At 47.8% G+C, this 25,938-nt stretch overlaps 1 protein-coding gene across 9 annotated transcripts in view; it reads right to left on the bottom strand.

Moving 5' to 3' along the window:
• CLASP1 (cytoplasmic linker associated protein 1) overlaps positions 1–25,938 on the bottom strand; it is a 272,797-nt gene that overhangs the window by 9,178 nt on the left and 237,681 nt on the right. For all 9 annotated transcript variants that reach the window (XM_069574461.1, XM_069574455.1, XM_069574459.1 and 6 more), the window contains 6 exons: positions 25,010–25,160; positions 20,577–20,823; positions 18,552–18,742; positions 16,706–16,834; positions 7,437–7,643; positions 6,047–6,163 (listed from right to left, as the gene is read on the bottom strand). In XM_069574461.1, the coding sequence (XP_069430562.1) occupies positions 6,047–6,163; positions 7,437–7,643; positions 16,706–16,834; positions 18,552–18,742; positions 20,577–20,823; positions 25,010–25,160 (1,042 nt within the window). The remainder of the gene's footprint in view (positions 1–6,046; positions 6,164–7,436; positions 7,644–16,705; positions 16,835–18,551; positions 18,743–20,576; positions 20,824–25,009; positions 25,161–25,938) is intronic.

Raw genomic sequence — 25,938 nt, forward strand, 5'->3', positions numbered from 1 at the left:
TGGAATGTGAAGTCAAGTGGGCCTTAGAAAGCATCACTACGAACAAAGCTAGTGGAGGTGATGGAATTCCAGTGGAGCTATTTCAAATCCTGAAAGATGATGCTATGAAAGTGTTGCACTCAATATGCCAGCAAATTTGGAAAACTCAGCAGTGGCCACAGGACTGGAAAAGGTCAGTTTTCATTCCAATCCCAAAGAAAGGCAATGCCAAAGAATGCTCAAACTACCGCACAATTGCACTCATCTCACACGCTAGTAAAGTAATGCTCAAAATTCTCCAAGCCAGGCTTCAGCAATACGTGAACCATGAAGTTCCTGATGTTCAAGCTGGTTTTAGAAAAGGCAGAGGGACCAGAGATCAAATTGCCAAGATGCACTACATCATGGCAAAAGCAAGAGAGTTCCATAAAAACATCTATTTCTGCTTTATGGACTATGGCAAAGCCTTTGACTGTGTGGATCACAATAAACTGTGGAAGATTCTGAAAGAGATGGGAATACCAGACCACCTGACCTGCCTCTTGAGAAACCTGTATGCAGGTCAGGAAGCAACAGTTAGAACTGGACATGGAACAACAGACTGGTTCCAAATAGGAAAAGGAGTACGTCAAGGCTGTATATTGTTACCCTGCTTTTTTAATTTATATAGAGAGTACATCATGAGAAACGCTGGACTGGAAGAAACACAAGCTGGAATCAAGATTGCCGGGAGAAATATCAATAACCTTGGATATGCAGATGACACCACCATTATGGAAGAAAGTGAAGAGGAACTAAAAAGCCTCTTGATGAAAGTGAAAGAGGAGAGTGAGAAAGTTGGCCTAAAGCTCAACCTTCAGAAAACAAAGATTATGGCATCCGCTCCCATCACTTCATGGGAAATAGATGGGGAAACAGTGTCAGACTTTATTTTTTTGGCCTCCAAAATCACTGCAGATGGTGACTGCAGCCATGAAATTAAGACGCTTACTCCTTGGAAGAAAAGTTATGACCAACCTAGATAGTATATTCAAAAGCAGAGGCATTACTTTGCTGACTAAGGTCCGTCTAGTCAAGGCTATGGTTTTTCCTGTGGTCATGTATGGATGTGAGATTTCGACTATGAAGAAGGCTGAGTGCTGAAGAATTGATGCTTTTGAACTGTGGTGTTGGAGAAGACTCTTGAGAGTCTCTTGGACTGCAAGGAGATCCAACCAGTCCATTCTGAAGGAGGTCAGCCCTGGGATTTCTTTGGAGGGAATGATGCTAAAGCTGAAACTCCAATACTTTGGCCACTTCATGCGAAGAGTTGACTCATTGGAAAAGATGGGAAAGAGGAAAAGGGGACGACCGAGGATGAGATGGCTGGATGGTATCACTGACTCGATGGACGTGAGTCTGAGTGGACTCCGGGAGGTGGTAATGGACAGGGAGGCCTGGCGTACTGAGATTCATGGGGTCGCAAAGAGTCGGACACGACTGAGCGACTGAACTGAACTGAGTAACTTAACACCCCTTCTACAGCCCAAAGATCAAGGACTAATTTTGACTTTCAAGTCTTACTATTTAAGAAAAACATTTTGTAAGGCAATCGCTGCCATAGTGACTCCTCTGGAGGATCTGGGCAGTCACCTGTAAACCTTCTAGAAAGGATTCACCATTCTAGATGCCATGAAGAACAAAGAAGTCAAAATATCAGCGTTAACAGGAGTTTGGAAGAAGTTGATTCCATCCCTCTTGGATGACTTTGAGGGGTTCCAGACTTCAGTGAAGGAAGGAACTGCAGATGTGATGGAAATAGCAAGAGAACCAGGATTAGAGGTGGAGCCTAAAGATGGGACTGAGCTGCTGAAACCTCACGGTACAACTTTAATGGATAAGGAGCTGCTTCTTAAGGATGAACAAAGTGGTTTCTTGAGATGGAATCTACTCTTGGTGAAGATGCTGTGAAGACTGGTGAAATGACAACAAAGGATTTAGAGTATGACATCAACTTAGTTGATTAAACAGAGGCAGGTTTGAGAAGATTGACTTCAGTTTTTTCTACTGTGTATAAAATGCTATCAAACAGTATTGCTGCTACAGAGAAACTGTTTGTGAAAGAAGAGTCAATCGATTCGGCAAACTTCATTGTTGTCTTAAAATAAGACACAGCCACTACAACCTTCAGCCAACCACCACCCTGATTAGTCGGCAGCCATCCACATAGAGGCCAGATCCTCCACAAGCAAAACAATTATGACTCACTGAAAGCTCAGATGATGGCTAGCATTTCTGTTAAGATACTGATATTTTTAGACGCAATGCTACTGAACTCTTAAGAGACTACAGTACAGTACACATGTAACTTTTATATACCCTGGGAAACCAAAAAATTTGTGCAAATCTGCTTTATTGCAATACTTGCTTTATTTCAACTGTCTGGAACCAAATCCATACCATCTCTATGCCTGTACCTCCATACATCAGAAGCTGTATATGAGAGACCCACACAGTGAATACTATGCTCGATGGTAAAAGACTGACAACTTTAAGATGAGGAACAAGGCAGAGGAGGCTTGCTTTCACCATTTCTACTAACATAGTGAGTTCCAGCCAGAACAGTTTGGCAGGAAAAGAAAAGACAGGCATTCACATTGGAAAGGAAGGAGCAAAACTATCTTTGTTCAAAATGATATACAGTTGACCCTTGAGCAACACAGGTTTGAACCATGAAGATGCACTTATACATGGATGTTTTTCAATACACAACACAGCACGACACAATCTGGGGTCAGCTGAACAATCCCAGGTGTGGAACTAGAGGTATAGGACTGGAGCACGTGCAGAGTGTGCTATCTGTGACAGGTTCTGAACCCCATCCCTGTGGGATACCAAGAGATGACTGTGATCTCATATGTATAAAATCTCAAAGATTCCACAAAAAATTGTTGACTAATAAAGAAATTCAGCAAACTAGCAGACTACAAAATCAATGAGCAAAAATCAACTGTACTTCTGTACACTAAAAATGAAGCTAAGAAAAACAATTCCATTTACAGTAGTATCAAAAAGACAAAAACACTTAGGAATTAACACAAGGAAGTGAAAGAAATGTACAATAAAAACCACCAAATTTTATTGAAAGTAATTAAAACACAAACAAAAAGATACTCCATGTACTATACAGTATGGTGACTATAGTAAAAATACTATATTGTATATGTGAAAGTCATTAACAGAGTAGATCTTAAAATCTGTCATCATAAGAAAAAAAATCGTGTAGCTATGTGTATGACAGCTGTTACCTAGACTTACTGGGTGATCATTTTGCAATATAAATAAATATCAAATAATTATGCTGTACATCCAAAACTAATACAATTTCATATGTTCATTTTCATCTCAATTAAAAATGAAAAACAACTCATTACATATAGAGGTTAAAAAAAGACATCCCATGTTCATGGGTTGGAAGACAACATTATGAAATCAAAACTACACAAAGCTATCTATACATTCAATGGAATCCCTATCAAAATCCCAATGCGGTTTTCTGCAGAAACAAAGTCTTTTCAACAAACCGAACTGGGAAAGCTGAATATCCACACACAAAAGACTGAAGTTGGACTCTTACCTATTACCATATACAAAAATCAACTCAAAATGGATCAGCGACCTCTATTATGTACATTCAGTGGACTATTATTCAGCCTTAAAATGAAAGGAAATTCTGATACCTGCTACAACATGGATGAACCTAGAGAACATTATCCTCAGTGAAATAAACCAGTCACAAATAGACAAACACTGTAGGATTCCACTTACAAGTATTCACACCGAAGAAAGTAGAATGGTGGTTGACAAGGACTGGGGAACTGGGGAATATTATTTAATGGATTTCAGTTTCCCAAGATGAAAAGTGCTCTGGAGATGGATGGTGGGGATGAATAGGAATAATATGAATGTACTTGGTATCTGTGAACTGCACACTAACATGTGGTTAAGATAGTGAATTTCACGTTACATATATTTTACCAAGAGAGAGAACGGAAAGGAAAGGTTGCTCATTGTCATACAGCTAGTAAGTGGGGGACAGAGACCAGAAGGCTGGTTTTCTGATATTAAAGCTAGTATTGCTGCCACGGCAATGGGACACTTTCAAGATGCACCTCCCAAGTCCCCCCACTCCAACCTTGCATCAGGCCTTCCTCTACAGAACCTGATGTCATTTATCAACTTCATTTAAGTAGTAGTAGAAGGGGTTCTGACAGGCCTGGTGACAGAAACAGGAAGCCACAGCTTGACTGTTTCTAACTTAGCACCACATGCTGCCAGCTACCCATTCTGGGCGTGTGTCTGGGAGCAGGGTGTTTGTTTGTTTTAGGAGATGTGTATTGGAGTCTTACAAAGTTCCTGTTAACGCATCGGAACTATCACATATAAAAACTGTAATGACTGGAAGCACTGTGCTGCTACAGTGGACAGGTGTCAGGTCAGCCTCCCTTAGCACTCCGAGCTGACTGATGTCATCAGTGGGGAGGTGGGAACATTGGCTCTGATCAGGACTGGGCTCCAGACCCTACGCCCCCATTCCAAGGGGCAGCAGGTCAACCACAGGACAGGGGTGAGAAGACACCTGCATTTTCTCAGCCCCTTGTTAGCGGGGTCAAGTGAGATGAAAGGACAGCTCCCTTACTCCTGAGAGTAGAAAGCACCAGAAAACAGAGATCTGGAAAAGATTATTTTTGGATGAATTTTCCTTTTTACAAATCTAATTCCCTTTGTGAAGACTGTCTGTGAGGGCCCCACTGCTGCCACGCAACAGCCGTGGATCCCTGATGGCAGCAGCAGAGGCAGGTGCTCCTGGCCCGTACACTGCTGGGCACTCTTGGCTCACTGTCCTGCAAGCTGTGGTCAGGGAGGGCTGGGCAAGCACCACTGCAGGGGCAGTGACTGGAAGGAGAGCACGGGAAATGGATCCAGGCGAAGCAGCCCCCACCATACCTGCTCTGCTCAGACCTTCCAGCCCAGCTGCTGATTGTATCTTTTTTTGGACCAGTGGTTCTCTACCAAGGCTTTGTCCCAAAGGGACACCTGACCAGGTGTGGGGACATCAGCTGAGGGTGCGGTATGCTCCTGGGACCTCAGGGATGGTGTCCCCACCACGAAGTGCCCCGAAATGTCGGCAGCCCTGCTCTGGACAAAGGCGGGAGGGCCAGAACTCAGTGAGTGGAGACGCTCATCAACTATGCCAAAGGAACAGGCCTACTTGAAAAGCCACGAGGCTCCACCCGCTGCTTCCTTCTTTGCTAAGGAGGAAGGCCAGATATTTCAGGCTCCGTGCTTTTGTATTCATACCTGTGCCTGGGCCCTCGGTAACTTTACGGGGACACATTTTCCCCAGGCAGTCCCCGGGGCAGGTGCCTCACCATGGCCCAGCTCCTGGCCCCTACTGCCTGAGATCAAGGGTGGCTATCCTCTCTCCCCAGTGGGTTCATCAGATTTTAGCTTATTTTTAAACCAGCAAGCACTCTAGTCACTCTCATCTTCCATGAGCCAATAGTCCCTTTGCTGCATTTTCTGCCCGATTCTAGAAGGAACAAGAGGAAATATGACCACCATGGGCTCTCAGGTGGGTCACATGCAGGATCAGTGTCCTCACCCTGCAGAGATGCCATCATGAACATGGGACGCGCTGGGCACACAGTGAGAGGCAGCCATCATTACACTGACCCACAGGACCCAAAGCCCACCCAGACAGGTGTGAAGCCAGCAGGCAAATGTCCTTAGTGTTTCAGAGAGAGGAAACAAGCTGGTTTCGAAACAAAGTCATCTTCCTTTTGGGGATAAATTAGAAGTTCAAAACTATCATGTTAAAAACAGGAGTGACAGGAGACGGTCGCATCTAGGTGACTTCACTACACAGTTGTTCACTTTGTCTTTAGAGACATGACCCTGGAGAATAAGGCCCAGTTGGCTCACAACGCTGAGAAAGTTTGTCTGGAGCCCAGAACTGCAGGGCAGTGGGTCTGGGACACACTGGTAGGCCCAGGTGTACGACCCACCCGTGTAACACTATACATACCTTGCTCCCCGTAAGCTGTGCCAGGTGAGGTTTCAACTCTTCTCCAATTACGGAATAAATTGCCACTAAGCAAAACACGCTGGCCTTGCGCACGCTGCTCTCGGTGTTGTCGTAACCCTACAGCCAGAGGGACATAGAAAGGAAAGTGAGATCAAAGCTTTGCCCGACTGATAGTATTTCATCAATGTTTCCACACTCTCACACTTCAACCTCAGCCTTGCTGGGAGCGGTCTGGATGCCCCTGAGCTCTGCCTATGAATCCCAAGAGCTCTTGCCCCAAAGAGGCCACACGCAATAGTGTCAAAAGTGAGCTGGTTTTGGGGTGGGAGGCAGGAGGCTGGCGAACTGGTCTCCTCCACACAGAACGATGCTGTATCATGAGCTGCCAAAAAACGTTGGCAGCACCAGCCAAGAAATGTTGTGAGAGAACAGAGTGAGAAAAGGAAATTAAGGGGGAAAATAAGTGGCTTCTTCTCACCATGGTAAAGCAAATCTCACATGTGCAAATCCCTTTAAAGAAACGAGAACTATGTCACTCACTCTGTGGATAAAACTCTCCACTGTCCATGGATCGTCCTGCAGTGGGACAGACCTGCACATCCCTCTCCAGCTGGACCACAACCTGCCTCCTCCCTCCCCAAACCCAGATGGGACTGTCCGCTTCTTTCCAAGCAGCCTTTGGGACCTTTCAGACTTTGTGCCTTTCCCTCTGCCTGGAATAATCCAGTCTTCGGCTGTGGGTGTTTAAATTCCTGAGCCCAGTGCTCAGCCAACAGCAGCATTTATTAAGTGTAAAGCCAATGTCTGTCTACCTTCTCCACTGAAATCTCTCTCTAGGGCCCAAGTCTAAACCACCTCTTCTCTGAGCCCTTCAACCTAGAGATCAGCTTTTACCCAGATCTCAGAACCACCCACATCCACCCCAGTAACTCAGCACACAGCACCAGCCCTGACCTGTAGCTGTTGGTACGAGAGTACCAAGTCCCAGAGAGGGCTGTCAACTCTTTGAGGTAGGGTCCCAACAGAAGAGGCACCTTGCCTTCCAGAGTCTATTTAACTCAATGCCTCACGCTTATAAGGGTTTCAACTACTATTTCTTGGACAGGTTAAGACAAGGACCACTGTTTGATGTTGGGTTCCACGGCTCACCCTGCCCAGGGCTGGGCCCATCAGCCGTGCAGTAAGGAATGAACAACAAAAAAAGATCAAACCATGTTCACAATAAACAGAAAGTTCATTCTGTAGGCCACAGGTCTGGGCCGCCAGGAAGAACTTCCTCTGCGTTCAGGGAGGGTGGGCCAGAGAGACAAGATGTCCAGGGTCCCATAGGGCATGGCCCACCCCGCCTGCCCCTGTGCGCTGAGCGGCCAGGCCGCCATGAGGGGCCCACCTGCAGCAGGCCTGGGATGATGTCTGCGAGGAGCTGCAGCAAGGACTCCTTGGCAATCCTCTCGACGACTTTGGTCTGCATCTTGATGGCGGCCAGGTTGATGGGGTAGTCGGCTGTCTGGACAATGGGGCACAGCACTTTGATGCACTGCTCTGGGTGGATGGAACTGGCCAGCGTGGATGCGGCCTCCTCGGCAGCCCTCACCACCTGAAACATGGCCCCATGTGAGTGAGCTCCACACCACAACACACACTTGAAAAGAGCTACAGGCATGCGGCGCTTAGTGCTGGAAACCCCCCGCCACCACCCCTACCCCTGGCTACACTTTCACGCCAAGAGAGTTAGCTGGAGGAGCAGCTGCAGAGAGGTAACCTTACTCTAAAAGAGTCACATTCTGTGCTCCAGCTCATAAGATCCTTAGAAACTTTATAGCCTTGGTAATTTTTTCCTACTATCCTTCCCCAACCTGTGTGCATTTGTGAGTTCACGCATTCCTGGGTGGCAGCGCCCGAGCTGAGCACAGGACTCAGAGGCAAAGGTGGCGCTAGGCAAGATGGGTGGTCTTCGTTGAGGGGCTGAGGATGCAAAGGTTCAGGAGGCAGCAGGCGAGGCCACAGGAGCAGGCAGGGTCCCAAGGGTGGGGTCTGCTACCTTGCAGTTGGCCAGGAGCAGATGGAAGGAAGTGAGGCAAACCGGAGCCCTGCCAGCCACTTGAGTGCCCCGTCTGCTCCCTTCACTTTTTCTCACTGGTGCTCACCTATGCTCGTCACTTGAGTGGCAGGATGCACGCAACAGAAGCCCCCAGGTGCACCCTGACCACTGCACTTGTATGCTTTGATGACACTGTCTCCCCGACTAGACTAAGGGCTCCTTGGAGGTCAGTTCCCATCTCAGGCACCTTCTGTTCCCCATGCCCAACAGTGTCCATTATGCACTAAGTGCTTAACAAATGTTGGTCCAACTCATTTTCCCGCAGCATGTGTGTGTGTGTGTGTGTGTGTGTGTGTGTGTGCGCGTGTAAACGTCCATCATGGGCACAGTCAGCTCCAGGGCACGGCTCGCTGATCTGCATTTACATGTCCCAATGGAGGAGCTGGCCCAGAAAATGAGGAGGAAGTCAAGACATCTTCAGAGGACCAAGTTGGGCTTTGGAGAAATCAACTGTCCATTCTGGGTGACACAATGAAAGGGCAACAGATCTGCCCTTTGGAAAAGACTTGAGTTCAGGTTAGTTTTCGCCAGTGATCAGTTTGTTTGGAGAATAACAGCATATCATTAGAAGGGCCCCATCATGCAGCAATCACTAGATGAAGTGCTCTTCCTCTTCCTCAGCTCATGTGTGTCCTGAGGACTGTGGTCCGTCCACAGCATACTTGGGAAAGCCAAGTGTTTGGCCTGTGATACACAACTAGGCAGATGGTGGAAGACAGGTCTACCCTTTCTCTCACCTGGCCCTGCGGTGGGACACCAATGCCCTTCAACTGTAAGAAATCACTGTTTATAGGTGTCACAACATACTGGTCAGGAAACTGAGTAACACTAACTGATGAAATCTGAGGTCTTAGTTTTTAAACATATGGGGAAAAAAATGAAAGGGTCAGAAGATACTGGATGATTTCATTGATAATATCCCAAACTGGAAAACACTGATGTCGAGCAATTCAGGAGGCCACTAAGAGGTAGAGATAGCCGGGCGGCAGGAAGATGCAGGACTGGGGGAAAGACTGGGAATGGAGTCCTGGCAGCTCCACTTAGGTCCTGACAGGGGTAGAGCAGAAACCTCCTGGCGCGCCTCAGGGATGCAAAGGGCACTGATCAGACAGGGAGGTAAATGGCCAGGTTCACAGTGAGGCTCCTCCCCACCAACCTTTCCAGGCTTCACTCTCATCCAGGTCACAGGAGTTAACCTGCAGGGAGCTGCTGGTAAACAGACCAGCTCGGGTATGTGGAGCTAAAACCTGAACCCAAGGAGAACTTCCTCTGATAAAACTCCAGAAATTCTTGAAGTTGCTTGCAGGAAGCATTTAATCAAACACAGGTTTTCTGAAAATGCCTAAAGAGAAAATGCCAGAAGACACACTTGAAGGTCCGTCTGAGGCCCCTCTTTCACTGAGGCTGCAGCAAGTTTCCCAAGGCAGACGCTGTTTTTGGCACAGGGGGTTGGTGCTTTTGACTTCCCTCTACATGCCAAGCTCCTGGCTGCTGGCCGGCTGCCTGACTCACGGTGAACTTTAAGTTTCGCCCCTGTGTTCTATGTAACATAAGAAGCAAAGATTATAAATGTAAGCAAACAGAGAGCAAAGTAAACAGAGGCAACAGAGAGAAAGGAGGATAGTACTCTTTGGTAGACACGGTGGCCAGAAGGGGCAAAGATGAGTTCTCAGAGAGGGTGAAGATGATGAGAGAGAGTGGGGTCAGGCAGACTTCCGGGTCATTACCAACCCTATGTGACCAAAACGGCTCCAAATCTGCTGATTTTTCTGCAGTCTGGTAGAAACACAGGAATTCTTCTTTTTCAAAGTCAGTGAATTAACAGTGTCTATCTCGGAAAAGCATAATTTCCTTACCTAACTTTTTTAAAAATGAGATCATTACTCAGAATATTGATGAATGTTTGCTTAAAGATAAGGCTTCTTTGAGAGCACAGAACCTGTCACAATTTGAACTGCACGCTTTAAGTTCAGAAAGAATGACTGCGCTCTGTCACAGGCACGGCAGTGTATAAACAAGCAAGTAAATGTTTGGAAACAACGACAAGCAGGTACACCTAGTTAGTAGTAGCAGTTTGGCCACTAAGTCGTATCTGACTCTTGGACCCCATGGACAGAGTTCCTCTGTCCATGGGATTCTCCAGGCAAGAATACTGGAGTGGGTTGCCATTTCCTTCTCCAAGGTACACCTAGTTCAGTCCCAATTATTTAAAAGCTAAGGGAGACACTGGTGCCACCTTCTGGGGAAAGCCGGGAAGACCTCACAAAACAGGCAAGATGATGGGGTTGTGTGCCCATGGTGGTGGGGAGGCTGTCTCTCTGGTAAAATGGTCACCACCATGGACCTGAACTCAGCATGCAAGTCCCCGCCTGTCAGGCCTGGCCCCAGAGGGAGGGAGGGAAGGAAAAAGCTTCAGGGTCCAAGTTCGGGGACCCAGCTCTGCCACCGATGAGTGAGGTGAACCTGAGGGATGCTTCTTTTACTGTCTGGGCCTGTTTCCCTCATAAGTAAAATGAAGGTGGCGGAGCGGGGGGTGGGGGTGGGACCTGAATCAAGTATGCTGATATCAGTTTGGACGGTGACACTTTATCTCCCTACCCTACCTAGTGAGTACTTTCTCTTGATTTCAAAAGGCAGAGTCTGCATGAAATGGTCTCTAACCACACAGCCATCACACTCTCCCCTCAAGGGGCAGATTAAGGGCAACACCGCCTCAGGTGTGGTAAGGCTCTGAGGTGGAGACTTACTGTGTCCCACCTCAAGGGGTGGAATCACAGTCAACGGGGAATAACGCTGCAGAGTCGGAGGGGCTGGACGCCCAGGAGGTGGCCATGTCTGCCACCCTGGAGGATGCCAGGAACGCTGGGCTGGCTGGTCCCTGGAGGAGTCAAGGAGGCGGAAGGTGGGCAGCACACCGAAGGCTCCTCTGCGTCTCCCAAAACCCGTCAACTCCTGGTATTTCCTCAAATGCAGGAGTGGGAAGACCTCTCCAGTGTGGACACCGAGAGATTCAGCCAATATGGGAGCCTAATACACACAGCCCACAGTTAATTCACCCAAATTTCAATAGCCTTCTGACACGTATTTCAAGAAACGCAGCGATTTCTGGTTTACATAAAACAGGAAAACCCCAACCACAATTCTATTCAGAACCGGTCTACCTACTTCAGTGGAAGAGGATTAAAAGGACCGTGTCTGCAGTTTTCAACAGCATTAGCCTCCTCACTCTGTTGACATGAATGTCAGTCCTACAAGGGGCAGGCGTCCTGAAGCTCCAGTTCACCTCGAGTGCCAGCACTTCTGATGTTCAGGGAGCTGAGACTTATCCCCAGCTACTCAGCTAACCAACTGGTCAACGTAGAATGAGGACCTGAGTCTCCAGACCCCAAGGCTCTGATGTTAAACAGATCTTTCATCATCATCCTTCCACCTCTATTTGCCCTACACCAAACCACTTGACTGCTTTCTCCAGACAAGTTCTCTCTCTTAGTAAGACACTCTCTCTGAGGCTATGGAAGTGAAGGGCAGGTGTCGCATCTGGTTCCTCGGAGGCAGATGCACCAGAGAGAAGGGGCCGTGCCTCCTTGCCCTGAGTAACTGTGGGGCAGCTGCTGCCATTTCTCGGGGCTGGACACTGTGCCTGGCACGTCCCGGCCACCCTTGGGGCCATGCTGGTCCAGCAGACCCAGCCCAGACATGTCCTCCCGGCCCACGGCCCGCACCCAGGCTCACCGCTTGACTCCCTGCTGTCCGCGCTCTCCCTGGATGCCCCTCCAGGCCACCCCAAACTCCCAGTGCACTTCTCTCTGGACCCCATGTGGAGTCCTTTGCTCTAACCTGAACTAAACCATAAGTTCCCTTACGTCTAAAACACTCCCCAACCCCCCTCCCCTGTGCCTCCAATAATAAAACATTTACCAGAGTTTGTGCTATGAGTGTCAGACTGGATCAGCAACTTTGACCTTTTAAACGACTATATTGGTTTCTGGTTTTGTCTTTTTGTTACAAGGCTACAAGTTACAAAGGAAATAGGGCTTCTGGCCACATGCCAAGGTTGGGCCCAAAGAAAACTGTAGATTTGGAATCTAGGAAGGCTTAGGCCTGTTATTCAATAGCAGCCTCTGTTATCTTGAGGCCAGATGACAGGCAGATAACCATGCAGTCCACTCCCTGGGCTAACAGATTAGAAAACCAAGGTCCAGAGAGGTGAAGTAATCTCTCCACACTCACACAATGCACTGCTCGCCAGAGCCCACTGACATGTGGCTGCTGCCCCAAGAAGCTTCTAAGGGCCATTCCTGAGCCAAGGATCTGGTGAAGCCACGGTCAGAGTGATTCTGACTGGGATTTGAAGCAGAACATCAGCTCATCACTCAAGTGTTTTCTCTCTGACACACCACTGCTTTGCACAGGCCTATTTGCCAAGAGGTCCTGAAAAGTTCCATTTTTAAATGTCATCTGGTTTAGCTTTTTTAATTCTCTGCAATCTTAAAATATTAAATTAACTAGAAATGATTTCAAAATAAAATCCCGGGGAGACATAACAGTGGTTGTTTTATATTTATTTAAGAATCAAACTTCCTGAAAGAAGCCAAACCACCTGAGGCTGGATTTTGATGCCTTAAGCACCAAGACTTCTGTGGGGCAAACAAGATCTGGTGACCCCACAATGAGGCTGCTATTTTTCTCTTTTAACAGACAAATGTAATTGAATATTCACTACTGTGGCCGAGGTCAGTGAAAGCAAAGCCTAATGGTCAAAGTATATTGTGTTGGCCAATATTATGACCCAAAAGAATATTTTCTTTTTTAAAAAAATATAAATTTATTTATTTTAATTGGAGGTTAATTACTTTACAATATTGTATTGGTTATGCCATACATCAACATGAGTCTGCCACGGGTGTACACGTGTTCCCCATCCTGGACCCCCCTCCCTCCTCCCTCCCCATCCCATCCCTCTGGGTCATCCCACTGCACCAGCCCCAAGCATCCTGTATCATGCATCGAGCCTGGTCTGGCGATTCGTTTCATATATGATATTGTACATGTTCCAATGCCATTCTCCTAAATCATCCCACCCTCGCCCTCTCCCACGGAGTCCGAAAGACTGTTCTATACATCTGTGTCTCTTTTGCGTCTCGCAAACAGGGTTATTGTTACCATCTTTCTAAATTCCATATATATGCGTTAGTATACTGTACTGGTGTTTTTCTTTCTGGCTTACTTCACTCTGTATAATAGGCTCCAGTTTCATCCACCTCATTAGAACTGATTTCAAAAGAATATTTTCAAAGAAACAGAGCTGATGATTCTCTAAAGTTCAAACAGAACACTGACCGAGGACCCCAACACTGGCTACCGTGTGTAAGCCACGGTGCCTGGGAGCAACAGCTATCTTACATTAAATGTGTATAAAGTGATTAATAATTTGTACATTATCTGTCTGACTCTGAGACGATACAGACGTCTGAAGACAGCTTTACGAAGCAAAGTTTGTACAGCGTTTGACAGTGTTAAGACACGAGCTTTCACGTCCCCTATCTGATTCTACAGCACCCACGCTACACAGTGGGGATCAAACAGACAGCATGGCTGGAGGCCGGATGCTGGATGGAAAACCTGGCTTTCCATCTCTATATTCGTGCTCCCACTGACCCCAGAACCGCATTCATAGTATCAATGCTCATATCAGATCTAAATCCTCTCAATCATTGATGGACAGATTCAGTACCAGCCCTAAGAGACGGATTACAAGTTCTAAGATAAGAAGCACTGAAGTTAAAGGAGTTTTTCTTGAAAAACAGAGAGTGGGCATAGGATCTTAAAAAGGTCGCTATCAAGGCCTTCGCCTGTAGGTGTTTGCTAAAAGCTAACACTACTATAAACCACAGTAACTTCATTAATGAGCAGTTGAAACGCAACAGCAAATTTTATTTACTAAAAAGATAAAAACACAGAAAATTTAAGAAATCTACGTATTCAAATAGGGAATATGAAAACATACTTAACCTGACAAACACCAACTTTTTAAACAAAAACTCTAAATTGGTCCCCAAATCCTCTGTCTTGCTCATTATAAAATGTCTATGTTAGCTTAGGATGAGTCACGATGAGACAGATTTAGCGCCTGGCATATTTCAGTGTGACAGTATTTTGCACACATAGCTCCTACAAAAGACCCTGAGAACACAGCCCTCAGCTTACCGGGAAAAAAACAAGACGACTTAGCAGCCCTGCTTTAAGCATCTTCCCTGAAGGCTGTATGACACGTTCCAACCTATTAGAAACCATATTTCAAGAAGCCCTTCATTGCTACAGCCCCACGGCTGGAACTAGTGTGCACCATGCCAGGGCCCTGCCGCGGCAGCCAAGGGAGGACGCATCTGGTGACAAGGTCTCTCACGGCAGCTGCTTGTCAACCTGCCAGTCCATCTCCTTCATCTCCTGTGGACACAAAACTAGCGTCTTATGGAGGAGGTTCCAGGAGCTACAGCCCAGGATGAGCACACTTTGGAAGCGCCAACTGGACAGGAAGAGACTCGGGCTCTGTCTGACTAGTAACTGGGTCTAGAAACACCTCGGATCCTTTCCAATAAATATGAGAATGATGTCTGAATAAACATTTGAATGTACTGGTGAGAAAATATAATAACTAGAGAAATACTGTGTGTGATGTTAATTTCATATGCCAACAGAAACACACAGGTGCCCAAGTTAGGAGTTTCTGGCAAAGCGACAGCATGGAGTTTCATAAGGGAAAGGACATGGGCAGCAAGTCAAGGTGAGTCTGCAGGTATGCAAAGCAGGGAGGCCTGCCAGCAACGGCACTCCTTTCAGGACACAATGTCTCCTCCACCTGCCTTATCAGGAAATCAGTGACAGCTGCCTGGAGATCCTGGGTCACAAGAATTCCACCCAAGCAAGTGCTGCTAAATTTGCTTCAGGCAGCAGGTATTTTCTGCTTATGTCTCTTAGGCAACCTAAAGGACTTCACAGCTGAGAACCTTCTCTCCTCTACCTCTTGTCTTGCAGGGGCAAAAAACAAGAACCCCTCACGCAACCAGTAATGTATGCTTGTCAGGGTCCACTGTCCAGGTTCTGAAAGTTAACATGAGGACAGCCACTGTGAAGACAGACATCTCGCAAAGGGATGGCCAGTGGCTGCCACACAGGGCAGAAGGGCTGCCGCACAGGGCTTCACCTTAATGTCACATTCTCACTTATGTCTCCCCTCTGAAAACAACTGATATCATATGCATGTAAGAGATTACCCATTTTATTTCATTTTTTGATCATGTACTCTCATTAAGGAGAGGCCATTATGGTTTAAAACAAAAGTCAGCACAGGCCTGTTTGCCCCTTAAAAGACCCAAGACCTAGTTTGCATCTTGGTTCTGCCAAAAGCTGACGTGTGCATCACCTGACAAAGGACGGGATCTCCTGGACCCTCTTCCTCACCTGGGAACAATTATGTTGACCACTGTCAGCTTATCTGGTCCTTGACAATTGTGTTGACTGCCAGCAGCTAATCTGGTCTTTACATTGTTTCAAAAGAGTTATTTTAAGTGCAAAGTGTTTTGTTCAAATATGAGTGATGATGATCACCGTCAGGCCACTGAGCCAGACTTCAGAAGTGTACGTTAGTGGTTTGCACACACGCCTATTGCTTATACCCCTGTGTTTTGTTAGGACTGCTGGGTGGAGACACGCCTGGACAGAGCAGCAGCCTCAGCCTTGCTGAGCCTGCAGTCGTGCGGGAATCTGAGGAGGCCAGACTGTCTGTGTTCAGAAGCAGTCACGTAACTGCTGAACAGAAAAAACATCACAATTTAGGGTCTGATTCTTGCTGTGAATATAAGAACTGTTCTAATCACAATTCCTTTAATCCATGACTGTGCTCACGAAAGTCACACAGGAGCCAAGACTGAACTGACCATGTGGTTATGTCTCACTTAGGGGTCAAACCCATTGTCTGTCACATCAAGTTTTGTAAACCTCTAAATATAAACGGTTGTTGTCCATAGTGAACTTTACTGGAAGGGTGGCACTGCAATCATTTCCATTTAGGACAGCTCCACCCACCTCCCCACTCTCTGGTGGCCTCTCGATACTCAAAGGACTTGGAGTAAGAGATACCAGGACAGTTCAACAAGCGACTGGAGAACACGTGGACTGTCCACCATCTACACACAAGTCCAGCCCAGAAACGCGTGTTCTGGGACAGGCCTGAGGAGCAAGGACCCCAGCAGAGTGAGTTTCTCACGTCCGGGAGGTGGTGGAGCAGGCAGAGCTGCCACCAGGCCCCAGAGCCCATAGAGTGGAGCACACTGCCAGGGGAGGGGGGACAACATGTGATGACAGGCGCCGAGGAAAGCGGGGCTTTGAGGGTGAGAGGCTGCCTGAGGGGCCCCGCCTGGTCCTGACTGCAGGGGGAGGGCCCGGCCCACTGGACAGCAGTGAGAGCCCGGCTGGGGGAAGCTGCAGGCGCACTGGCTCTGCACCACTGCTCAGACATCAGGACGGACGTAGGGGCGTGCACCCCGGACCCGGCTCACCTCCTTGTGGGAGTCTTTGTGGGCTTCCAGTGTCTTCATGATCGTCAGCTCCGCGTAGTTTTTAAACCTTGCTGGCTGGTTTCTCAGGATTTCCCGCAACACTCTGAGAGCCAGTGCTCGGATGGAATGCTGGGGTGAGAGGAAAGAAGACATGAGCAAACAGCTCTGGCGCCTCCCTGCACACACGGGCAGCAGGGCCCGACACCAGGTCCCAGGCCTGGGCTTTCTTGGCACCTGCAGGCACTGCGATACGTATGCCAGGCTGACTGCACACTGGCTCCCCAGACAGCCAGCTCCATGAGGGCAGGTGCTATGCCTCCGGGGACATCCTGGGGCCCAGCACCTAAGAGAGACCCCAGGACGGCTTCCCGAATAAGCCAAGTTAGGCATGCATGAGGATGATTAAGTTCATATCAATCTCCCAGGGGGTTTCAGGGTTTCTGAGAGTTAGGTACATATCTGTAAAATACATAAAAGAACAGATGAAGAGAACCTACACATCTCATCAACCTGCCCTGGCAGACAGTGGACTTTCCTACCAGGACACTGGAGATCTGACGATACTCCTGACCTTCGAGGTGAGCAGGTCATGGGGGAGGGGAACCTGTGCAGAGCTGCTTAAAGCTCGAGTCATGCGCCTGGAGGAAAGCCATTCCAAACAGAGGCCTAATCTCAACAAAAGAGGATGGCGTTTACACCAAATAGAGCCAAACGGTACATCCTGATTCTCTGTCACTCACCTGCACAGTCCACATGCTCATACACCATCCCCTGCCCTTCCCATGACATCGCTGCTCTCCTGATGAAGCCCAACCAGCACAGGACTCCAGGAGCCAATACGTACTTTGTTTTGAGAAAAACGAAGACAGATCTTTCATCACCGTCCTTCCACCTTTATTCTCCCTACGCCAAACCACTCAATCTAAGCAGCAGAGAGCCAGTGGAGTCATCATGACATTCACCAGCCTCTGCTCACCTGTCTTCCATTAAAGTCACCATCAGTGTGACCCTGGCACGACCTCGACCCTCGGCCTTGGCCAACTTTCTTGAAATCTGCCTGGTCCTGTCCCTGAGTTGCTCACCACACTTAATGCACTTGTGTTTCTGCTGGCCTACACGAAGCCCAGAGCACAGAGATGGATTCTTACTTCTAGAGGTTAATTCAGGGAAGTCTCAACACTCATTCCTGCTGCCACACAAGAGAGCAGCCACACAGGGTAGGGGTGGGTGGGGGGGAGGCAGCCTCCAATCAGGGTGCTCACCCCTGGAAGGGTCATCTAAGAGATACCATGTGCAGATGACGAACCAGGCCGGGTGCAAACGCCTAGTTTGTCATGTTCAAATGTCATGGTGTGGAGAAGGCTTTCTATTTTAAAAATAACAATGGAGCATAACAGAAAATAGTTATAATCTCTGCTTTTGGAATGTCTTGCTGGAGCCACTAACACATGCAATGGTGAACCAAGAGAGAGCCCCAGGGAAGGCAGCATTTAGTGGGTCTTCCAAAAACAAACGTCTCATTTCTCAACTGCGTAAGAACCATAAAGAAAACTCCTAAGAAAAAAAGCCCATTATTAAAAAAAAAATTCACATTCTACATTAACAAAGTCTTAAGACATTTTGCGAAAGTGACCTGAAGCAGGAACAAGTTTCCCTCAATGACTACAAACCCGATTACAGAAAACCCCGCACTGAAGCCAAGACGGGGCTTGCCTCCGGTAAGAACACCACCTTACTAACCAAGGCTCAGAAAACCTGAGAACTGTCTGGGTGTCAGCAGGAAGCATAGCACAGAGAGTGGAGGGGAGCCAGGGCCCCAGGACAGATGGGAAGGCGGGCAGCTCACATCCTTGTCCCCGAGTGTCTCAAGCAGCAACAGCAGGATGGTCTTGAAGTGCTCCTCCCAGACGCCCAGGCTGTCCTCGCGTGTGATCTTGAGCAGCTCCAGCAGCGCGCCCTTCCGCTCCTCCACCCGCTCGTTGTGGTTGGACAGCTCCTTCAGGAGGTCTGCTACCAGGTCCGAGTGGTCAATGGGCACTTGGGGGACACAAGACAGATGCTCAGCCCTGCTGACAGGACCCGGCCTGCTCTCCAGCCTCTGGGAGGCCCCGACTGGCACACACCACGCCCTGTGGCACTGGCCTCACTCCACACCCTCAGCAGGTACCCTCACCAGCTCAATGGTGAAAACACGTGAAAAGAGGCATCCAGGACTCAGGGACCAATGGGGAGTGCCTCTACTTGGCCTTTTTTTACCCTCCTATTTCAGACAAACAAGAAGAACCCCCCAAAACCTCTCCTGGACTGTCTTCTTCCCAGTTCCACTCCCTGCACCTGGCCTCAGCCAGGCCCCATCAGGGACACCCTCACTACCCTCAGAGCCCCTAAGCGCAGTTTCCTCAAGGCCGTCCACCACCACATCTGATCCGTCAATATTCATTCCCTGCTTCAGTATCCAGAGCGTAAACACACGTGGATCACAGGGTCCAGGCAACCCACAGACCATCTATTCACAGACCACAAGGTGTGCCGACATCACGCAGTGTTAACGCCTGTGGGGACCTGACCACGGTCTGTACAGCAGAGGAACTTATCCTTTCTCTTTACATGTTCTTTTAAGAGACCTCAATACTCTTAAACACTCATTTTAAATAGAATGGATGAAACACAAAGACAGCCATTAGAAACCTAAATTTGTACTCTTCTTAAGCTTCTAACCTTCTAAGACTGAAGAACAAACACTAAGGAAGCTGGTGTCTTAAAGAACCCTCTCGTTTCTCCCTTGCTATCCCACCTTTTCCTTTAAGCCTTTTAGTATACAGTGGTGGATAACTATAGCTGACATCCTCGTCCTAAATAAGACTGACAACTGGGTAACTTAAACACTGTATCAATCCTATGAGTAATGAGGGGAAACGGTCCGGCTCCCAGAAAGTGCAAATCCAAATAAGCCCTCCAATGCTAGCCTCCTGCCCAGAAGACAGCTGCGTAGACTGAGCTGCTCCCCACCAGCGAGCAGCAATCCACAGGCAAGGGCCACACTCTCACGTCCCTGAAGATACTTGTGCTTTCGGACAGTGTTCCCATCACTGCTTGGCACACGGACAGCACCGTTTTCTTCCTTTCCTGCTCCTCTCCCCTCCAATTCAGCATCCACTGGTAACACAGCCCTCTCCTCTATGTCTGCCACCACAATGAGTCGGTTTCCCCTTATGGGAAAGGGGAAAGGCCTTAAGCTCTGGGGCCAGGGGCTGTGTCTCATTTCTGTGTCCCTGGCAAGCCACACCCTTCTTGACACACAGGAGGCCTTCGCTGAATGCTAACTGCTTAGAATTCTGATTTAAGGTTCTAACTGAAGTCTTCATTCAAAATTGAAAAACAACATAAAATAACAACAGGTTTGGAAACAAACTGTATATATATAAAACTTTTAAAAACTAAAACTCTACCTTTCTGAACCTCAGTTTCCTGCTTGGCACAATGGGAAGGATCCCTCTATCTCAGCAGCCAACACACAGCCAGCAGGGGCCCAGGGCACATTAGGTCCCTTTCCCCAACCGCAGGACCAGTAACGTGGGAGACCAGCAGGCAGTCTCCTTGCAGGGCTCTGGGACGCCTGGCCACAACCCAGGATGGGGACATGCCCACCAGTAGCCAAACGGTCGGTGTCCCCATTGCCTATGCCCGTGCTCATCACCACCAGCTGGAGGCCTGATTCTTCACAAAGCCTTCCCCACAGGCCCTCCATGTGTCCCCTGCTCCTGGGCACACGACAGGACCTCAGACGAGCAGAGCAAGGCAGGCCTCTGTTCCATCCCACATGCTCTGTGTGCCCGGAGCGGCCCTGCCAGGGGCACTGAGCAGGACTCACCATCTCGCAGTTGCTCCATGTCGTCGTCGAACACGGCCTCCTTCAGGGCTGTCTTGTCATAGGCGCTGATGGTGTCCGAATAGGGGTAGGGGCTGTAGTCCCGCGCCCGTGGCCCTGGGAAGGCGCGAGGGGGCTGGGTGTTGAGCAGGGAAGTCTTGTTGTCCAGAGCCGTCCGGCCTCCTTCCACCACCTCGCTGCCACCCCGGCCCTCGGTGGCAAGGGAGGCGATGCCACCGTCACGGGACACCTGGGGCACAGTACACTGTCAGTTCCTTTGTCTAAATCTTCACAAGTATTAGCAGAGCCAGAGACTTCTCACTCGAAATCTGGCTGCTGACACAAGTACAGTTGTTAGTGTTTCCATTTGTAAATATCTAACTCCTAAGTGACCTCCAAAGGGACAGAACATACTTATGTTTTTATCTAACCGTTCCTTAGCTCACACAGAATGTCTGTTTTCCTTGGTACTGGATGACTAATTCGACAAGTATTTTTGAGATTAGCGCCATGAACTTCTGAGGAACCCCTGGAGAAGGCAAGCTGTATACCTGAAACCCCCAGTTCTCAAGGAACTTCAGGTGCTGACACCCCAGCGGAATACTTTTACCACCAACAGGAAGGGTTTTCTCTCACTGACACCCTGACACACCACCACGGATGGATGCTCCCCTGATGACCCTCTGGAGACTATAGTGGCCCTGTTACCAAAACGCAGGTCTGTGTGCCTGATGTACAGTGAGGCCAAACACCACCAAAATGTTAGGGTCTCGAGCAGAGAAAGGTTTACTGCAGAGCCAAGCAAGGAGACGGGTGGCTCCTGCCTTAAAAACCCCCCAAACTTCCCAATGCTTTCAGCAAATCTCTTTTCTAGGAAAGATGAGGGAGGGGCGTGGTTAGTTATTACAAACTTGTTGGGGTCAAATCCTTTGTTCTTGAGATCAGGTCATGTAATGACGTTCCTGTAAATCTCCACCAAGTGAATGTTATTGGTTTTTTGTTTTGGCTTTTAATTTAATATTTATTGGCTGCATTGGGTCCTAGCTGTGGCATGCAGGATCTTTAGTTGAAGCATTCTCACTCTTAGTTCCCTGATCCCTTAGTTCCCTAACTTAGTTCCCTTAGTTCCTTATTCTCTGTTCTGACAAAGAAGGGTGAGGTCCCAAGGCACAACTTTCATCCTCTGAGGTCCAGGTCCTGCTAAGAGACAGAACTCAGCTGGCAGCTCCTTCAGGAGCTGTCCAGCTGTCACCACTGAGGGAGCCAGGTGCCGAGGACCCAACTGGCCCTCAAGCCCCTCAGGTCATCCAGATGCTGCGGCCCAGGTCCTACAGACTGCGTCCTATACAGATGTCCACCGCCATCAGGTCACAGAGGTGGGGATGGGGAGAGGTTCATGGCTGCCTCAAGCCAGTGGGTGGCCTTGGTGAGGGCTCTGGAGCCCTGCAGGACACAGTCCCCAGCATGTCCCCTGGGTGCCCCCACTCCCTAGCTCACCTCAAGGCCGGGTGAGCTGGACGGCCCTGGAGGGGGAAGGCCAGAATCCACTCTCCACCTGCCCATTACCATTCCACTGACCACTGGCTGAATAGGCACTGAAGGTCACTCACTGACAGTTCCTTGCTTGGGGCAGGGGCCTACCGTAGCACTGACCAATGGCTCAGCAACCATTAGCGGCCTCGCAGTAAGTGCTGCCTGGTAACGGGGTACAGGTAGCAGGGCATAGCAAACGGCCATGGGCTAGGGGCTGTGCACGACCCCACTCTTATTACAGTTCCACCAGCCACCAGTCCCCTGATATATTCCCCACAGTGATGAGATCTCTACCTACAGAGAACTCAGCATCCCCCAGGCAGATAGCTCTTCCCTCATGTGTTTCTGACTCTCAGAGCTGGTCTTTATGCTGGTCAAAGAACAGGTCTTTAATATTTTCTGAAAATGTTTTCCTAATATATTCTGAGTTTTGTCTAAAACTAATTAAACCTGTGGTCCCCTGGCCCTTGTGTCTTGTTTCTGACCGCCTCCATTCTCAGGGGGTCCTTTCTTCTGATCTGGCACCCTTTACAGGTTAGCAGAAGAAGTGGGGCTGACTGCAGTGGAAAGAGCAAAATGGTCACTTTCCTCAAGTCAGACGTGTGACTGCAGAATAGCGGAGGAAACATTTCCAGGCAGCCACACCGCACTGGTGATTCCTATGGCAACATTTTCATTTGTGCTTGTCGATAAGATACATCTCTCTCATTTTATACCTATGCATTTGTGGCTTTTTTTAAATTGTAGTTAAAAAAAAACACACACAAAAACTGAGTGTGTAGGTATATATAACATATATGTCAAATCATTTAAATCAGTTAATTCATGTCTAACTCAGTGACATTAAATACATTCACGATGGTGTGTAAGCATTACCACTGTGTCATATTTTGGGCAAAACTTTTTTCATCTTACCCAACCAAAACTCTGTACCCATTAAGCAGTAACTCCCTGGCCCTTCCAGCTCTGTAGTCTCTGTTCTCCTTTGTCTTCATGAACTTGACCACTCTAGGGACCTCTGTAAGTGGAATCACGCAGTATTTGTCTTTCTCTATCATGTTCTAACACATACATAGTGTTACATTCCTTTTATGGCTGAACAATACTCTCCTGCATGTACATGCTGCGTTCTGTTTATCCCTTTATTTGTTGATGGATACCTGGATTGCTTCCCCCTTTGTGCTACTATGACTAACATCGCTCTGAACACTGGTGCACAAGTATCTGTTCATGTTCTTGCTTTCAACTCCTTTAGATACACACCTGGTAGAACCAATGCTAGGAAGCACTGGTTCTTACATACCCTGCCCAAAAGATCTTGTCCTACCATAATTCAGATAAAAAGAACTTATAAATATATGCATAGAAGACTGAACAGGAGTTTTCTCTTGGTATAAGGTGTTTCATACATAATTTTTTTTTAAACTATTTTATTTTGGCTGTGCCAGGTCTTAGTTGTGGCATGCGGGGTCTCGTTCCCTGACCAGGGATTGAACCCAGGCCCCCTGCGTTGGCAGCACAGAGTCTTAGCCACTGTTCCACCAGAGAAGTCTCAGATGATTTTTTTCTCTTTGTAACTCTTCTAAAAGTAAAACATACATTACTAATATAATGAAAAAATTATTTATAAAGGGGTTTTAAAAACTTCAGACAATAAAAAAAATAAAGTGAAAAACTCCTAATACTAATCACGTTTAACAACAAAATCTAACTTTCTTAACTTGGTGCATTATATCAATTTGATACCCTTTTGGCCGGAATGTCCTTCCTGAAAGTTCCCCTCAGATACCATGATGCCACACTCCCCTCCGCTCATCTTTGGTCCTTCTTGACTCCTTTTCTTCTGTCTTTCCCTTAGTGTTGATGCTCCTTAGGATTTTGTCCTTCCTTCCACTTGGCTGATTTCACTTGCTTTTCTTTAGTTACCAGCAGGCAACTGGTCAATGTCTCTCAAACCTCCACCACCAGCCCAAATCACCAGCCTCAACGCCAGACTGGTATGCCTGAAAGCCTAATGGCTGCTTGCGTCAACGTTTCATTATGTTCCAAAGGGGTTTGCATGTACCTTTCCTCCACCCCCTGTATTATCTCACTGAATCGCAGCAGCACGTCCTCAACAGTGCTTGCCAGAGACTCTGTCTCTTCTATTTCTGCTCATGAGCTACCCAACTCAACTTCCTCTGGAGTCATGTTCCATCTCAGGGTCTCAGCAATTCTTCTAAAATGAACGTGTGACCATGCCACTTCCTGGTTAAAAATCCTTCAGAGATTCTTCAGTCAACTCCTGAGAGGCCTGTGCAGCTCCTTCTCCCCAATCCAGGGCACGCCCGCCGTGTCCACTGCCGCCACCCCCCAGGGGACATCCTCCTGTGTCCACCCCCATCCTTCTGCCTCCTCACAGACTTCTCTAGGACTACGACCTCCTCCTTGACCTGACAAGCACCTCGCAACCTTCATGCTCGGAAGGTGATGCCATCTCCTCTACAGATTCATCTGGAGCACCCAGTCTGGCCCTGATCGTTCCTCCCCCCAGGACAGCTTGCTGCCACTCCGCCTGCCTCTACAGGAGACTGCAGCTCCTGGAGCACCACACTGGCATCGGGTGCAGGCTCACTGTTTTTATCACATCAGAGGAGCATAAACATGTCCAGGATAATGGGAGCCAACTGAGAAAAAGGGCATTTAGCATTCTTCACAAGATAGCTGAGGGCTACTGCAATTTCACAAAGTTGCCCTGGGCCTCTTAAAATCATACTATTCTAACTATAAGATAAAAACAACGTTGAGGTTCAGTAATCCCAGTGCTCAGTGTTCAGGGTTATCCTTGGATGGACACAGAGGTCCCTACCACCCTGGGTGGTGACCATACACAGCCCTCCCTCTGTCAGCCTGCGGATACTCACAATATCGCAGTCCTTTCTGCCATCTCTTTTAATGGGCTCATTCAGATCCTCTTGGCTTCGAAAACTAAACTTTTCAATGGCTTCTGTCACTCCACGCAAAGAACTATAGATTTCTTCAGAGTTCAGGTTTTCAGTATCATAGTCCAGCATGCTAAAGATCAAAAATATTTTATTCCTTAAGTTGAGGCACACGCATAAAATTGGGGTATGGGTAAAAATTAGTTCTAATAATTTATAGAATAAGATATAGTTTCTTTAGGTGATTTGGAATAATAAGGAGACATCTTTTGTTAGAGCACCACCACCGGACAACTTAATTACACATCTTCCTCGTCAGATCTGGCCCCAAACACACGACATTAGCACTCAATCAGAGCCAGTGCAGTGGGGAAACAGCAACCACGAGAATGCAAGAACTCAAAGAGTGACAACCAGTGATGATGCACGAGGTAATGGATGTGGAAAAATAACTTTCATACCTTGAAGATGGAAAAAAGGAGTTTGGTTGTTACTGGTCTCAAATGTACAAATAAATGAAAAGAAAGCTAGTGTTACAGACAAATTTTCAAAGAGTGAAGCACATGACTGTACAAGGCTGGATTTTGCTTACCAGTATCTGAAACCTGTAAAAATGAAACCCCAAAGTAGAGAATGACTCAAAGTCAGATCCACCAATGCACTCCTGACACCCTTCCACCTAACCCAGGAATTTGCTTGCACAACCAAACTCTTCTAGACGCAGACTCTGGGAGTTTTACAACAAAGGGAGATCTTAACAAGATGAGCCACACTTCCAGATGAACACCTAGAAGCACTTCAGAAAGTAAGAAATATCTGTCCCTTACAGAAAAATGACATCAGCTCTTGTCCATTGAGACATCTAGCACAGCAAAACACAGAATAAGGCAAAAATCCTCCTGGTATAACGC

This window comes from Ovis canadensis, chromosome 2 (genome assembly GCF_042477335.2).
Source record: "Ovis canadensis isolate MfBH-ARS-UI-01 breed Bighorn chromosome 2, ARS-UI_OviCan_v2, whole genome shotgun sequence".
Classification (NCBI taxonomy): domain Eukaryota; kingdom Metazoa; phylum Chordata; class Mammalia; order Artiodactyla; family Bovidae; genus Ovis; species Ovis canadensis.